General features: G+C 40.9%; 1 protein-coding gene across 1 annotated transcript in view; it reads right to left on the bottom strand.

The window, feature by feature from the left end:
- The window catches only part of pth1r (parathyroid hormone 1 receptor), a 54594-nt gene extending 38769 nt beyond the window's left edge, over positions 1–15825 (bottom strand). The window contains exons 1-2 of the mRNA XM_035670398.1: positions 15643–15825; positions 13800–13901 (exon numbers count right to left, since the gene is read on the bottom strand). Coding sequence (XP_035526291.1) covers positions 13800–13901; positions 15643–15825 — 285 coding nt within the window. The remainder of the gene's footprint in view (positions 1–13799; positions 13902–15642) is intronic.
- Positions 15826–17024: the final 1199 nt, after the last annotated feature.

Raw genomic sequence — 17024 nt, 5'->3', positions numbered from 1 at the left:
AATATATTATGTATATTGACACGTCTAATCCTGACCTGTTTATTTAACTTTTATTGACATTGGTCTTTTACCTTCCTATTGAGGTCCCACAGACCCCCACTGCTGTATGATGATATAATAATTACTGCAAAGCAACCAATTTTTTCCGTAACAAAATGTAAAACTTTTATTAGTTTTTTCTTCTATCTTAATCAATCCAATATGTACAAGAAAATCTGCGATAATAATGCTATGATGTCTGACCATAAAGCTTTGTAATAATATTTAATATATATATATATAATACAAAGTTAAGGTACCAATGGGCCCCTGTCATCGAACATAGTTCATTTTGTTTGCCCAAAAACTCCATTCACAAGACCACGAAATGTGTCGTCATCCATAGTAGACCACTACATGTTTGAGGTCAAATTTTAACCCCAGAAGAAAAATAACTCCCTTATTAAATAGATAACGTGTTTAAGGCCCAAAAGAGGCTGAAACGCTATGTATTTCAACACCATCGACCACCACCGGAACTAAAATGAACACAGAGGGGTCTCCAACCACAATCAAGATGGAAATGAAAATATAAAAAAAAGGTAACGAAAGGGAAACAGTTAAAATCATCTGTTAATGAGACCTGAACTCCCCAAGTCAGGAACCTTCCACCATGTTCTGTAAAGTGTCAGTCTGTTACCTTATCCAGCTACTTGCTTACCTGATGGAAATGATGTCATTTTAGTGAATAAACAGCAAGCACCCAGGTGACAAACACACTATTTGTCAGGAGTTTGTGAGAAGGAAAACGAGGGAGGGATTAAGAGGAGGAGAAAAACTGAGACTCAAGTACCAGAAAAAGACCCCCAAACTTTCACCAGTGGTGTTTTCATCCAAAAAAACAGACAGTTTGGTCTTTATTTTTAAGATGCGTCAGTGACTTCAGTCTGTTTGGTGACTTTGTTTCTGCTCACAATAGAGTTAGGGTGAGAATCATTAACATTAAAAGAGCTTCATTGATAAAACTTTAGATCATGAAAGTACAGAGTTACTCTCTTCCTTTTAGGTGGTAAGCCCTGTAAAGAAGCCACTTGCCAGTCAAGAAACAAGAGTTCCAGTTTAGAAGACAGCACTGTTTGACTCTGTCCTACACCATACTCCCCAGAAAAGCAACTGGTAGTGATGAGTTATTTTTTTTTTTTTTTTTTAAAAAGAAACTGATAGACATACTCCAGGAAAAACCACCAGAGTTCCTCACTCTCACTTTGGAACAAAAATTGCAACAAACCTCCCTAGACTGTCAGCCTACAGTGGAGGAGGATAAAACCCGAATGGATCTGCAGATCCCTCTGCTGCAGTGACAGACTCTGCTCTGTATACTGTGGCTGTGAGGCCCCCACAGTGAAAACAGCAAACCACAGTCTCTGTACAAAAACCTGAGAGCTTTTTACTGAGATTTAACCACCTCGAGCTTTCTGCTTTTACCTGAACAACAGTGGCAAATAATGGACACAGACACAATATTTCAGTGTTTAACTGATTGTTTTCTACTATAAATCTTCATTGAAAAAGTCTGATCCAGTTTGTTTTTTTTAACTCTCTTTACTCCCAGAAAGGAGGTTTGACAAAGGAGCGTGCTTTTATCTTATTACATCCCTGTTTATACCATCAAATCAAGTTTCAATTTTTCACAATCATGACCAGAATGAACCTGTAAAAAATCATAGGCAGTCTTACAGGGTTTTGTTCCAAAAAAAAAAAAAAAAGCCCTCAGACGGCAGGCCAAACCATTCAGTGTTTCATTTCCAAACATAAGTTAGAGAACATTTGATAACCAGAAGCTTTAATGTAAATTACAGTAAGCAGCAGATGGTGCCTGAGATAAAAACGGACATCTTCTGCATTATGTCTCGGTAATCCAATCCTACTAGATGCAACTTTTGAGAGACTGCAGGGGGAAAAAGTGGTTTGGCAAAGGCCCTGCGATCTGTTGAATGTAGAGTTTGTTTGAGGGGTGAGAAAATATGTCATTTCGGAGTCGTGGTTTATTCCAACGTAAGAGAGTGCGCACCAATCAGAGGCTGTTACGCTCCACCCTACCTGCCTCCTCTCCGCCCCCCCTTTTCCATCCACATAGGCTACTCACTACTGAACACGACCTGCCGCTTGCTGCCACATCTGGAGACGCTTCCCAACACCAGAAACTTCAACTTTTGCGTTCACTCTGCGCAGAAAACACTCAGGCGTTTGCGAACTGTTTGTCCGTCAGGGTGTATTCGGGCTTTCTCTCGATAGTAAGTAGAGATTCTTGAAGTCAAGTTGGCGTTTCTCTCTTTCTCTCTTTTTTTTTTTACATCACCATAGGTAAACACAGCCCGTTCGGGAGTTTCATACATTCAGTTGCCGTAGAACTGCCACGCTACATTTTTCTTATACTCTTATACTACTAAATAACATACATGACACATGTTCCATGTTTTAATTATGCGTAAAAAGCAAGCGTAACCAAGCAAAGTGAAGCGCAGCAGTTCATTGACTTGAGTTGATTGACGCAAATCAAGTAAACAGATGTAGCCTATGAAAAGTTAGTCATTCCACGCTCTGCTCTGTCACGAGATTGTTTGTGTTGTTAAATGTTAGAATTAAACCCTGTCTGAGACCCTGCTGCCTCCCTGCTGAACGCACAGATAGTAGATGGCTGCGTTGATGGTGACATGAGTCAGAGGGAACCAAATTGTGAAATTCAACAGCGACATGGTGATGGAGTGATGCATTTCGGGCTTATTTTTGTCCAACACTGATCTAACATTTGGAAGAGAAGACTGGAATAAGCCATAAGGCGCGCAGCTCCATACTGAAGTGTTTAAGTTAGTCTGAGGGGAAATTTAAAAGACCTAAAAATACAGCGTTGGTTTCTTCCCTACAAAGAATCATTTGAACTTCCCACCGCAGAGCGAGAGCGACATAAATAGTTCTGACATGTGGATGTAATTTCAGAAGAGGAAAAAGACAGATGCAGAGAAATAAAGAGAGCGGGCTGAGCCTGGGCATATAGTAGATTATAGGAAATTAAATCGAGGGCAGAGCGAGGCGATTACTGTGTTATGATCTCACAAGCCGCCATAAGCATCAAGAGGCCAGATGGAGTAAAAAAAACAACTCGCTCCACTTTGAAGAGAGTTAAGTAGCTTAAATAATTTCATCCGAGCATCATCAGCGTCTGTTTGAGCCCCGCAAGGACTCTTGGAGGTAGAGTTGCCTCAGGTCAGGGATGGGATCCGCTCTGCCGCTCCACAATCTGCTGGACTTTCTTCTCATCTCACTACTCAGCAGTTTATGCCTGGTAAGTCGTTTTTTTATACACACACACATGCAACCATGTATCCTGTGTAATAACCCAAATGGTGTTTGCATGCTGCGTTTGTGAGCTATATACATCCAGCGGTGCCTCCTCTGTGCACAGATCCCTGACAGCATGTCAGAGCAGGTAGAAGAGCAGCTATTATTGCAGCTGTTCATATCTGAGGGTTTTGCTTTAGATAAATGTTTGGGGGGAAATGTAATGCCACCAAATTGTATTCAGACGAAACACGCTCATTGACAATTTCTACTAAGTCTGTTCATTGCCTGTATTCAGGGTTAAGGAAGGATGCTGACCTGCAGGATAAAAGCCAGAAAGAGAACCAGGGTCGAAGTCAAAAGCTTTGTACTTACATCAGCTCCACACCTTTTCGTGTCTCTGTGCTGCATGTCCCACCTTTTTTTTCTGGAATTGCTGTATTGCCCGTGAACAAGGCTGGATTGAAAATAAATTGTATGTGAGATTACATTGTTGGAGACACAGTTGTGTATTATTGACAGTTTCAACTCGACTCAGGAGGCAGACAGGGCTCCTAAACAACAAGCTCTTGTGATTAATGATTACGCTCTTGTTCCATTAAATGCATTGTCCCACAGTTACAGCACAATAACAGAGTGTTTGTGTAAAGCAGCGCCTGGTAACCTAGTTCTTTTAATAGGCAGGACACTGTGTTTACTACAGATTGTTTCATAGCTTTGCAAAGCGCTCACCTGCCTGAACTGAAGAAATGCTTGCAGTCAAAATGGGAGTAAATGTTTAATTCACAACTCCAGCAGCACCTGAACAATTTCACCTCTCTGATGGCCAGCTGTAATGATTTACTTTACTGCGCGACATTGTGATTTATAATTGCGCTTTCAAATATTGCCATAGCTGTATCCAGAAGGCCTGGTGCGTGTATACACACACACACACAGGGTGCAGGCAGAGAAGCACACCAAGTTGGTTCTGTGTGTTTTGGCTGAGGCTGTTGTGCATTCAACAGGCAGTTCGCCCAGGCTCTGAGGTACAGTGCATTTTCCCAGTGATGTGGTCCATCACTGTACCGCAGTGGACCTCTAGGCTCATTGGTTTAGATGGCAGAGGAAAACAATTATAACATAGCTGTGTATTTATAGCTGATTCAACATTCAGTCGTTAAAAGGCTCTGTCTGTGAATGATGTTTACCCGTTTTTTAAGCTTGGTGTTTGCTTAGTCTTCCTCTCCACAAAAAAGGTAATTTTCCTTCCAAACTGTGACCAAACGGTACGTAGATTTCACTGAAAGTTAAGAGTGGAAAGTCTGCGTCTCTGTTTAAACAAAGAATACAAAACCTTTAAAATTGAGACACACATTTGTCAAACTACAGGACTGTGTCACTTTCTGCAGGGAAATGATGATATCCTGGTATCATGAATACAAATATTCACCGGTACAACAGTATGAACCAGTTGGGTCCATACATGTTATCCATCATTTTTATCTGAAGGAAATCAGGAATCGCTCCATTGTGTTTCACATCTCAGCAGACATGCTGCAGTGACAGCTCACAGACAAAGCACGACCTCACAGAGCCTTTGTTCGGTGTGACTGGCTGCCTCACTTACTCAGTTATTACATTTATTAAGCGGAAGCATGGCTTTCGGGAACCTCAGTGAGCATTTAATTTCTACCTCATGACTGTGTTTGCCTCCGTGATGACTTGCATGTGTCTGGATCCTCACTGGAAGGACTATCTGTATCCGCCTGCCATAGCCAAGCATTATGTCAACTCTGGACAAAATATGACCGTGACGACTGTCATGTTTTGTAGTGCAAAGTTTGACTAGATGTGGAAAATAGCTGTTGTTGACAACTTTAGCCCAGAACTTTTGTTTGGCTTGGTTCCTCAACATGGCAGAAATGTTTTCGATTGAATCAGTGTTGAGTTGGACCTGAAACTTGTTAACATTAACTAATATACACATAATATCTGTCAAAATAAAAAGTGTTAAAATGTCCATATCTGAATGCTTTTTGTCTATATGTTCTCAGTACTACTCATTTGATGTTCACAGACATGAGTAATCGATTGAAACCACAGGGTCAAGATTAGCTTCATCAAAATGCATGTAACAGTAGAGACAAATGGTAGCTTTTTATAATAAATCACGCCTCACTTTCACCCTAAAGCTATAATTTGAAAGCTTATATAGTCCTTACAAAACACACACTGTATCTCCCTCAGAATAACCTTTCAGAGTAGCTATATCCAACTCTAGCAAATTACCCTCAATGGAACTTCATAGCACAGATTAGAGTGTGGGATAATCTCATCTTAATCTGTCTCTGGTAATTAGGGGCAGCAGATTACTTCTCACTAATTCATATGAACTGCTGGTGCATTTGTGGAATAGGCTTTAATATTAAAATTCATTTTTGCATGCTGTTTTAACTGATCTGCAGTATGACTTATGATCATCTTTAATTTCCAGTTTCCAGTGTGGGTGCGTGCGTGTCAGAATCGGAGTATGAAATGGAGCATTTCCCTAAATGTATTCCACAAATTTGTTCTTTGCTGACTCATTTGGGCAAAACTGGAAAGTCTATTTGATTGCCTCTTTTAATTATACTTACTCTGCAGCTTCATGCAGAGAGTTATTAATTTCTTAATAAGAGATGATGCAGTTGACTCTGCTGTGTAAGGCTTAGTGATAGTTTATTATATTCAGTAATATAATTTCTCATCTCTCTATAGTTATTTGGCAAAATTCTCATAATAATTTAATACATTTTATAAACAAAAATTTTGCAAAGAAATTGCTTTGCCAGGATTGTTTTCAGAAAACACTTGACACTGACTTTTTCGTGTGTTTATTTTGAATATTGTTAGTTGAAACTGTAAAATAATTGTCGTGCCAGTGCTGCAATGACTGCCCCCCCCCCCAACTGCAGAGTCTCTTATCCTTCAAGCACACAAACAAAGGTGGAGTTGTTTTCCCATTGAATGTGCAACACTGATTCATTTCCGTTTGAAAAACAAATTACACCTCTTCACGAAAATTACAGGTGACATGAAAGTAAAACTCTTCTCATAATGGCCTCTTTGGTTGTAAAATATGTCACTTCTGACCGATGAAACTAAGCCATTTGTGTGAAAAAAATGTCTTTATCAAATATGGCTGTTTTGACTCATACAGGGTTTTGAAAGAAAATGCTTAAGGTTAGATATTTATTTGCAGTTGTGAAATTCATGGCTCCATCTTTGCTAAAAGTAAATCAATATAAAATCTATTTGGAAAGAACAGTTGAGTGACAGAGACAGCACATGTAACCAGTATTTACTCAGGGAGTTCAAACGGTTTGGACATCGCCTTGATCTTGATTCCCGCTCTTATCAGGCCCCATTAAGACATGTAGGGACAACAAAGCCCTGTCAGGACCAATTTGCTCATCTCAGTGTACATGTCTGTCAACTGGCTGTCCTTTCTTATTTCTTTCATTAAAGGAAGAATCCACTGCCGGATATACTTACACTGGTATTATCATTATGTGTGGTGTTTTCAGTATTCAGTACAATTTTATTATGAAGGACATAGCTTTTTTGTTTTTGTGTGGTGCATGGCCAGCCTTTATATCATGACCTTTACTGCTTCCAAGTGGGAGAGGAGAAGCAGTAGGAGGCGTGTCAGCAATTATTAAGTAGCAAGTGCAATTTGGTGGTTAAGAATGACCAAAATTTGTTGGCCGATACATGTGTATGATGCACATTTTGTTATCTAATATTCTTAGGATTTTCCCACAGAATGAACAGATTTTACTTATTTTTAAGTGTTTAATTAAGCAATACCTTAGTGGTGTACATTTATGCTTATGTTAACCAGTCTCCACTGGTATGCATGAGCTTCACAAAGGCTTTTACAGGATTGACATTGGTCACAGTGCACTGCCCCACTGCCCACAAAAACATTGACACAACTGTAAGGAAGCCCCCAGTCTTAACACAGTTTATTCTCTTACTTTATCCAGTTAGTTCAACTTGAGCAGCTGAGGATCCTTGGCACGGTTTGCTAATTGTTGCTTAGATTGAGCGAACGTGAGCTCTCTCATGGTGGGAGGCTACAGACCTGGCCAAGGGAGCACTGGCCATCTGGCCATGTGAATCCATCAAAAAATGAGAAAAACAAACAAACAAACAGACTCATTGATAATCTATAATGTGGGCTTACAACCATCATCGTTTGTCAGAGCAATACTTGGATGAATGCAGTCTTTATTTGATTAGTATTATTTTATTTTTTATTTTTATACATTTATTAGATAGTTCATTAGAGACAGTTGGAAATGACTGGGGGGGGGGGGACATGAAGCAGAGGGCTGAATAAGGAAGTAAAAGACCAAATGTCAATAAAAGTTAAATAAACAGTCAGGATTAGACGTGTCAATATACATAATATATTCTGGAGCCACACTCCATATTTTGTGGTCTGTGGGACTTGAACCGGCGACTCTCCGGTTCCCAAGCCAAGTCCCTACACACTGAGCTACTGCCACCCAAAATGTGTTACAATGATGTCTAAGTTGTCTGTGGAGTTGTCAGTGAAAGTCATTGGTTACCTCTCGCAGCCGTATCTTTCCAAGCCATACGTTCGATGAAAGTGGCCTCTACAGACATCAAGGTGGAAGAATGAGGTTTGTCAAGATAAATGCCTCTGCCTCAGCAGTGTGCACGTGTAACCCGTGTTCAGGATGTTAGGGACAAAGTTTCTTTGACCAGATTTGTTCCTTTACTCTATTTCTGGGTTATACCTTTGGGAGACCTGAGTAGGTGAGCTGTCAAGACAACAAGAGTGGCTTCAGAGAAGATGAGCTGACCCCGATCCAACTGGAAATAGCTTCTTCTGAGGGATTTCACCAATTGTTCCGAGACAAAGGGAGAGTGGTGGATATATTGTGTATGACGTTTATTGTGTTTAAATCACGACTGCAGTAAATGGAAATGATTAAAAATTAAGCAAAGAAGAGAAGTCATTCCAATTCCAATCCCAAGTGCTTTTTTGAGGAATGGAGCATGTGAAATCTCCCTATTTTCCATAAGCAGGATAATATTTTTCACCCACGAATTGTAGTTTTGCATGTAATCTTTCACATGCAGATTAAATATGCAAATACAGTTGTCAGGGGTATGTGAAAAGGTGAAAATGTGGGTGTAAACCAACCAGAAATGTACATATGGAAATTATTAAACTGAAATAGGAATCTTCACATGTGAAGTCATGCGTGCTACATGAAACCATAAGTGTTCAAAACATACATGTGCTTTGAATTTATGTGTTTTGTTTTGTTTTACATGAGTTTTGGGAAATGCATTGCACAGATATAGGATTTCAATGTTCCCGTTCGTAGATTATTGTAGATATTTAGGGTACATTATAAGCTCTTTCTCTCACTATGTCAAGCAAAATGTAATGTGTGAAAGCTGGCTTCTTTATCTAATTCTGCATTAAACGTAAAACACCAGAGAAAGCCCATTTATCAAGGTGTACAACAACATCCAGTGAAAAGCCAGTTAATGATTCAGGAATTAATATAGTTCAAAATTGGGGGGTAAAACCAAATCTGTCTTTTTAGTGTAATATTCTGTAGATTTCTTGCAGACTCTGTATCTAGGACATGAACCTTTGCCAATTTTCTGAATGACAGCAAATTTCTCACTTCCCTGAAAGCAGTATAATAGCTATTGACACCTGACTCCTATCATTCAACCGATATACAGTAAATCCGTGAAAAGAAGCGTCTACAAACTGACTTGCTATTGAATGACACTCAAGCTAAGATGGCAGCCTGCCAAGCTCTTTCTAAGAAAATGACACCATCATCTTTTATACTTAGCTGCCATGAATGGCTCAGTGAATGAACACTTACACCCCTACAGATGCTTAATATTTGTCCCATGTTAATAAGCTTGTCTGCTTTGTTTCCTGCAATGGATGACATTTGCCAAGCACTTGCAGGACTTACAGGAGGTGGATATTAATCATTCCAGATGGATGTCAAGGATCAGAAGATTTCCATAGCCAGAGATGAGTACCATAACCAGGAAAAGTGACATGGAGATACAGTAACTAGCTTAAAGGCACATTTAACCTTTCCGAGAGAACATTTCAAAAGAAAAGCTTGTTCTGTTTTTTTTTTGGAGGATGGATAGAAAAAGATTGGAAATGGAGTGGAGATTATGAATATGTCATGAACACGGTCTCCTCCGTTAATCTTCTGCAGCTTACAGTGTTTTGAGTTCCCCATGAAGACGCAGTAGGGTGCAATCATCTGAATGGCGGATGAGCAAATGTATGGTCACATGTCTTATTGCTGGCTGTTTGTTTATCATAGCTTTCACACTGTTCATTGCCTCTCACCACAGGAATAACCTATTCATGATGGTAACAAAGCATGGGCTGATTAAGGTCGAGCATATTGTTACAGTCATACCATGACCTTGGAAAAATGAATGCACAGTGTTTAAAAAAAGAAGGAAAAAAGAGAAGTGGAAAAAGATTACTGTACAAACCTATCTATGTTTCCTAACATACAGATTGCTTGTGAAGCAGGAGCTGCTTTTTAGTGAATGTTTCCTATGAGTAAAAACAACATCTCATTATGGTTCCATTTTTGCTTCTATTTCTGATTTACTGAGCAAAGCAATACAGCAACAGACTGACATCAAAAACACACTTAAAAATAACAGACTGAATTGCCTTTTTGAAATGTTTTATTGCTTTTCACTTCAGCACAGACAGAAGAGATACAGCATGAAGACAAGTTTGCCATGTCTGTAATTATACATATAAGAACTACTATTAATATATATGTATATAGATATATATACCTATATATATAAAAATAAGAACTGTTGTGTTTTTTATTACTTTAGAATGAGCCATTTTTATCTACAGAGGGAGCAGATCCACTTGCATGGAGGCTGCCATGTTGAACCNNCCCAGAATGGACAAACCAAACACCAGCCGTTGGTAATTCAGAACAAATCACTGACTGAATCATTGAGAAATCACTGCAGAACAAACTGTCTCAGTTTGACAAACAATCTTAATTATAAATGTATCAGGATTTTTCAAGGAGCTTCCTCAACAATCTCCATCCACTGAGGAGGACCAAGCAGTATATAAACATTTAATAAATGTTTTAACACACTATAATGAAGTTGTAAGCAGATGTAAGTATTTTATTAATATACAATATCTGCTAACAATTATAACTTCTCGTATGATCATTACAGGTGTGTTTTACTTGATTTTCACTCATTAGCTGTTTGCACAAGCCTCGATGTGGGTCTCTACAAGAGGAGTTGTTGACGAGTCACTTATATGTGTCATATTCCAGTGTGTTGCTGCGTATGAATGCTGTAGAGGGGGGGTTAAAGTGCACTCCAAGTGTACAGTATAAGGGCCACATCTATTTCAATGTTCATACTATATAATATAATTGCATTGCAAGTTAAAAATTGATTTGCTGTCATGTGATGATACTGTTCCACATGAGCATGAATGACACTTAAGTGGAGCTGCTTTTGTGCCAAACCTTTTCTCTCTGTGTGGCAGTAACATATGGCAGTAGATTACTCTGCTGCTGAAACATTATTCTCTCTGTTGGATAATGCATATGTTGTCTCAGTCCACAACAGCAGTCCATCACTGCGTGTCAACGGTGAAAGCTTTTACACCAAAGATGTTTTCAGTGTGATTTGTTTGCTGCTCACTGTGTGTGGTTTTACAACCAGCAGAGCCGTAGAGTGAGGTGATTGCTGAATTACACAATTATTCCGCTATCATAGCTGTGGACCTGCATGGTTTAATAGATGGAACATTTCACTCATAATGCCACAATTAAGTGCTTGTTCACTACTGAGACCAAACATTCAAAAACTGTATTGTGCCCTCAGCTGCAGGAGAATAATAGGTTCTAGAATAAGCAGCACTGGTTATGCACAGTGCCATTTTAGCATTGTATTGTCACTATTTTCCACCAAAAAAGTGTAATCATAAGCTGTGGAATTCATCAAGAGCATGTTTCTGTGTTCTCATTTGAGAAAAGGCTTTATATTCAAACAGTTGGACATCTTCCCACTTGAGTTGGTCTCAAGAGGACATCACACTGACCGCTGGCCTTAGAGCAGCAGGAATAAAGCCTTCAGAATCAGGACACCTTTCCTTTTAAATGGGAATTATTAATTTGAACTGTTTTAGGTTCTGCAGGCTTCTTGATGTCTTTAGCAGCTCAAACAACACATTCTTACAGTCTTATTGACTTGATACTTTTCACAACCTTATGTAATTTTTAGGAGAATTGATTATAAACAGACTTTGAACAGGAATCTGCTATAGAAAATGACACAGCACTTCTTTTTGGGGGCTCAGAGACCTCAGCTGTGACACATTGATTTCTACATACTCTATATCTTGATTGATGCTAACAGTGCTTTTTATGCTGCACTCAATTAGAAGAAGTATTCAGAGCCTTTACTTAAAGGTAAATACAAAATTCACTGCCACTCTATGTCACATTAGAGCACTAGCATCTCAGACCAAAAAAACTATAAAAAAAGAGTGCCATGTCTCACCAGACTCCATTGACAAGACCAGCAATTTTAAAATCGCAGAAAATCGTAAAACACACTTTGAACTCAACAGAAACAAAGTAAAACTCACAAATGACTTTAATCCTTTTCACTGTTCCAAGAATCGGCAATGCTGGATAAACCCATAATTCGCCGAGTTATAAATATTATTCGGAAACAGGCCAGAGAAACATAATCCTCAGGGACAAATCATGGGCATCAATCATGCCCATCAAAGTACTTCTACTAAAAGTACTTGCTTTTGCAACTGATAGGCTTAGATTCTAAGTATCTGACAACATTATGGAAAGGATCGCTACAGACAGAGAATGTTTTGAAGAGTAATATCTGTTATATAGTTTGTTGATCTGATTGGCAGATGGTTCAACAGATGGTTCATTCAATCACCTGCCAAGCATTCTTTTTTTGAGAGTGCCTGCCCTTTCCCAAACTCAATTTCCCAGGTGGTTCAGTGTAACAAACAATCTGGCATAGTCAAGTTGGATCACTGTAACATTGTAACCTCATTCACATGGGACAGAAACAACATAAAACTCACCAAAACAAACAATCACCAACTATGCTTTGGTTTCAGTAAATCCTTTATTCACCGACATGAATGAGAAAACAAACTGCAGTTTCAGTCACTCTGCCTGTTTTTGTGAAAATACATACGTTTCACCTCTTTGGGCCTTAAACAGTTATCTAATTTAATAAGGAGTTATTCTCTGGGGTAAAATTGACCTCAAACATGTAGTGTCACTATGGATGACGACACATTTCGTTGTCTGTGAATGAGTTTTTGGCAAACAAAATGAATATGTTCATGAACAGCCCATTACCTTAACTTTGTATATATATATATATATAAAATATTATTACAAAGCTTTATGGTCAGACATCATAGACATTATTATCAGTACTTTTCTACATATTGGATTGATTAAGATCAGAAGAAAAACTAATAAAAAGTTTTACATTTTACGGAAAAAATTGGTTGCTTTTGCAGTTATTATTATTATCATCATACAGCAGTGGGGTCTGTGGGACCTCCGGCGCTGGTAGCGGGAGAGGTGCCATGTTTCACCTCCTGTGCACCTGCCGACAGGTCCCTTGGAGCAAGGCAATCTAACCTGCTCATAGGGCGCTGGTAACGGCAAGCAGCCCATCACTCCACCATCTCTCCCCCTTTGCATGTCCACAGGTGCATGAAGTGCTGCGATTTCAGGCCTGTGTGTATAAACAAAAGAGTGAAAAGAAACAATTATCCCCCCTAGGGATCAACTAAGAGTATACTCTTCTTCTTCTTTTCTTCAAATAGGTCTCTGTCATATTGTTCCTGTGACCTGGAATAGACAGCAAATGGCCAGTAGTAGTTCTTTCCCACACGGGATTTTGAAAGCAGAAATATTCGCCCATCTGTTCGCGACGGAGTTGAGGGTAAGGTTCGAGTCAGCGTTAAGACACTGTCCCTCATTCTGTGTTCGGTTGTCAGACCTTATAAAACCCAGAAGGCGGAAGGTGTGCTTGCAACGAGGATGTCAGGTCTCTAGAGAACTTGGCTACACGAACTCACTGGCAGAGAGGCGTAACCAAATGGTGGTGTTACAGTTGGACCCAAGATGAGAAACACAAGAACCATGCAGGCAGCAGCACACAGCACACCACACACACGACACACACCACGACACACAGCATAAGGAGTGGAGGCACACGAAGCCCGGGCTGTGTGTTGACGAGTCAAACCGCGCAGAGTGGGCCGCAGGAGTGTCAACAAATTCCTAGTGAAGCGCGGCAAAGTGTTTTGCAGAACGAAGAGAGCAGCTGCGGGTGTGGGGAGTTGGAAAAGAATCGCGCAAATGAAGCACAGGCGGGGCGCTGCGCGGGGAACGTCGTATGTAGGTAGTCGCTCGCAGGACCGAGAAGAGCACAGAGGAGCTGGACGAGGCGCGGTAGTCTCCAAGACACTGCTAAATGACAGGAAGACAGTTGACACAAGTCCCATTTAGAGCGTGGTGTCCTAGGGCTGTTCAGACCGTCATAGCGTCACAAAACAAGCTCTGGTGTGCTAGCTGTAGAGTGTTCGTAATTTGTGAACGGAGATTATCTGTCGTGAGTCGTCATTGTGCATTCTTCAGACGTGAAGGGTTGCAGGTGCTGGGTAGAAAGTGCACACTTGGACAAACAACGCTCGTCACGGAGAGAGGTCCGTTGGCAGTGTGTTTGTGGCCGTGCTCTTCAAGCTGGTTAGAGAGTCTCACTGGTGAAACTGGAAATTGAAAACTTTCCAGCAGCCTGCGGTACGAAGAGTGGAGTGTTATTGCAGCTACCTGTGGTTCAAGTCACAGGAATGACCTGTTGAGGATAGGGAGCGGGCGGTCGTGTTTCTAGTTCCGTTCTTGTTGCGCGGTGGATGTGTGAGGTTGCAGCTGCTTTAAATATCAAGAGTGAGAGAGGGAGAGAGAGAACAGAGAAGAGAGAAGAATCTCAAATATTCAAACGATTAAGCAAGTAACCATTATGTTAGAGTGAAGGCTAGGTGTGTCGGAATGCTGTGGAGTGACAATAAAGATGGTACACTATTCAAATTTAAAAAAGGTTTTCTGCTAACAACTGCACAACCAGAGTCGATCTGAGGTCTTTATCCAGCTTGGCCCCAGCGTCGTGGGGTATACAGGGTGAGCAAGCCTATATATCATGCGTCACCTTCAACATATAGCGAGTCACCACCGAGAATCAGTCTGAGCATGTAACCGGCCCAGTGCGACGCTAATGAAACCAAAAGGGACAGGGTGGTGCACGCTCTGTGATCGAAACGAAGTATGAATGCCGGACAGGGTGGTAGGTCATTGCTGATCAAGTAACGCAGCAGTGGGTGGAGAGGCAGGTGCAGAGAGGACGGCTGCGAAAAGAGGTCGTCACTTAATGTGCCTCTGCCACTGTGGCAGGAGATACAGACCCAGCATGCAATTTGCAGGATAAAACGCAGCGCTTGTGCAACAGTACATGGCGCGGTTCTCAGGTACCGTGTCGCGTCCTCGCGCAAGGGGCGCTCCCGCTCCTCCAGCGGCGCGTAGCTGGGTCGAGGCTGTGTGCAATAGGAAGAGAGGCTGGCCCTTACCTGCTTCTGCTGGAGTCAATGTCAGAGGGAGAGGAACGTGTCGCCCAATCGAGCATCAGGGACCACAGGAATTGTGGAACGTTGCAGAGTAAATCTGTTACTTGCCTTACTTAGCTCGTGAAGAGCAAGGAGGAGTCTGCAGTACAGCTAAACGGGACGCAGGGGTAATGTGGAGATACAGTGAAGCAAGCAGGGGGATTAGGGCGGCGTGGGAGAATAGGGTTTAATGCAATGATGACGTGTGTATGTTCGCAGTCTGAAGAGTGGTGGGTAGTGACAGAGATTAGGAACCGTTGGAGGATGTGTAGTGGGATCAGGTCTAATTCCAAAGCGCCCGCTAGTGAGTGCAGATGGAACATCGATTCGATCTTCTTCGTAGATGGCTGTGTTGCATCATCGAGAGCGCTATTGAGAGTAAAAACACAAGAGCACGAATAAAAGAGAAGCAGCGTGCGCGACGAACACGCGCTGCACTCTCTAGATCGTGATATCTGCTGAAGAGAGAAGGGAGTGTGTTTAGCCGAAAGCCATCACATTCATTAGATATGGCAGATTTCTCGTCCTCTGGGCTTATCTTCTCCCTCCTTCACCGGTCCTCCCGTGCCCGTGCTGCTCCACTTCTCTCCTCCGCTGCTACGCTCGGCTTGTTCGATAGAGTAGGGTTCTCTTTCATCCCCAGACGGAATCACCGGTTGGAGGCGCAGTATGCAACGGCCCGCGCGTTGAGAGAGGGGGCACTCGTCGTTCGTTTTCGGTTTCCCTAAGTTCACCATTTTTGCGGATCCCTAGCATTCTTTCCCTTTTCGTTTTTTGTCTTCTTTAGTTTACCACTATCGTTACGGGACACAAGTGTGTACCAGCTCAGGAATGACAAGGGTGGACGTGCTCATGCTTGGACGCATGGGGGGTGAATGCTTGGAGGTCTCTTCTTCTTCTTCTTCAATAGGTCTCTGTCATATTGTCCTGTGACCTGGAATAGACACAAATGCCAGTAGTAGTTTTTTCCCCACACGGGATTTGAAAGCCAGAAATATTTGCCATCTTGTGAAGTATACATTCAGTCATTAAATGTCCCATTTTGTTATTGTCAACCTTATAAAACCCAAACAAGGTTGCTTGCAAAGGATGTTCAGTAAGAACTTTACACAAGATTCACTGCAGAAGACTAACAAATTGTTGTTACAGTTGACCCAAATGAGAAAACACAAAACCATGCAGCAGCAGCACACACACACACACACACACACACACACATAAAGTACAAAATGTGTTTGACAGTCAACAATGTCCAGAGTGTCAACAAATTCCTAAGTAACCAAAGTGTTTTGCAACAAGACAGTGGTGGTAGAAAAAAAATCCCAAACAAAAAGGGGGGCTGGGGGAATGTGTACTGTCAATATCCAGACCAGAAAAAGAGCTTGCACACCCATATCTACCAGAATGCTAAATGACAAAACAGTCTAACCACAAGGTCCATTTAGCAGCTGTTCTAGAGCTTTCAATCATATCACAAAAACCTTGTCTAGCTGTAGATGTTCTAATTTCTAAAATATCTTTCTGAGCTCTATTCTCATCTTCAGACTGAAGGTTCATCTAGAAATCACCACTTGACAAAACACTCTCACCACAAGGTCCGTTCAGTTGTTGTTCCGGTGCTTTCAAGCTTTAAAGGTCTCACTGTGAAAATCAAATTGAAAACTTCACAGCAGCCTCTAAATGGGGAGTGTTTTTGTCAGCTACTGTTTCCAAGGTCAAGAATGACCTTTGAATAACGGACTGCTCTTTTTATTCCGTTTTTGTTTTTCATGTTATGTATTGCACTGCTTAAATATCAAATAAAAAAAAACAAAAAAAAAATCAAATATCAAACATTAAAATAACATTATGTTAGATGTGACTAGGTGTGTCGATGCCTTTAGTACAATAAAGAATTAATTATTAAATTAAAAAAGGTTTCTGCTAAAACTGAACA

This window comes from Morone saxatilis, unplaced genomic scaffold, assembly GCF_004916995.1.
Source record: "Morone saxatilis isolate NCDOM2014 unplaced genomic scaffold, NCSU_SB_2.0 Contig23, whole genome shotgun sequence".
NCBI classification, from domain to species: Eukaryota; Metazoa; Chordata; class Actinopteri; family Moronidae; genus Morone; species Morone saxatilis.
The sequence above is the reverse complement of the archived record's forward strand: the minus strand, read 5'-3'. Positions and strand labels throughout refer to the sequence as shown.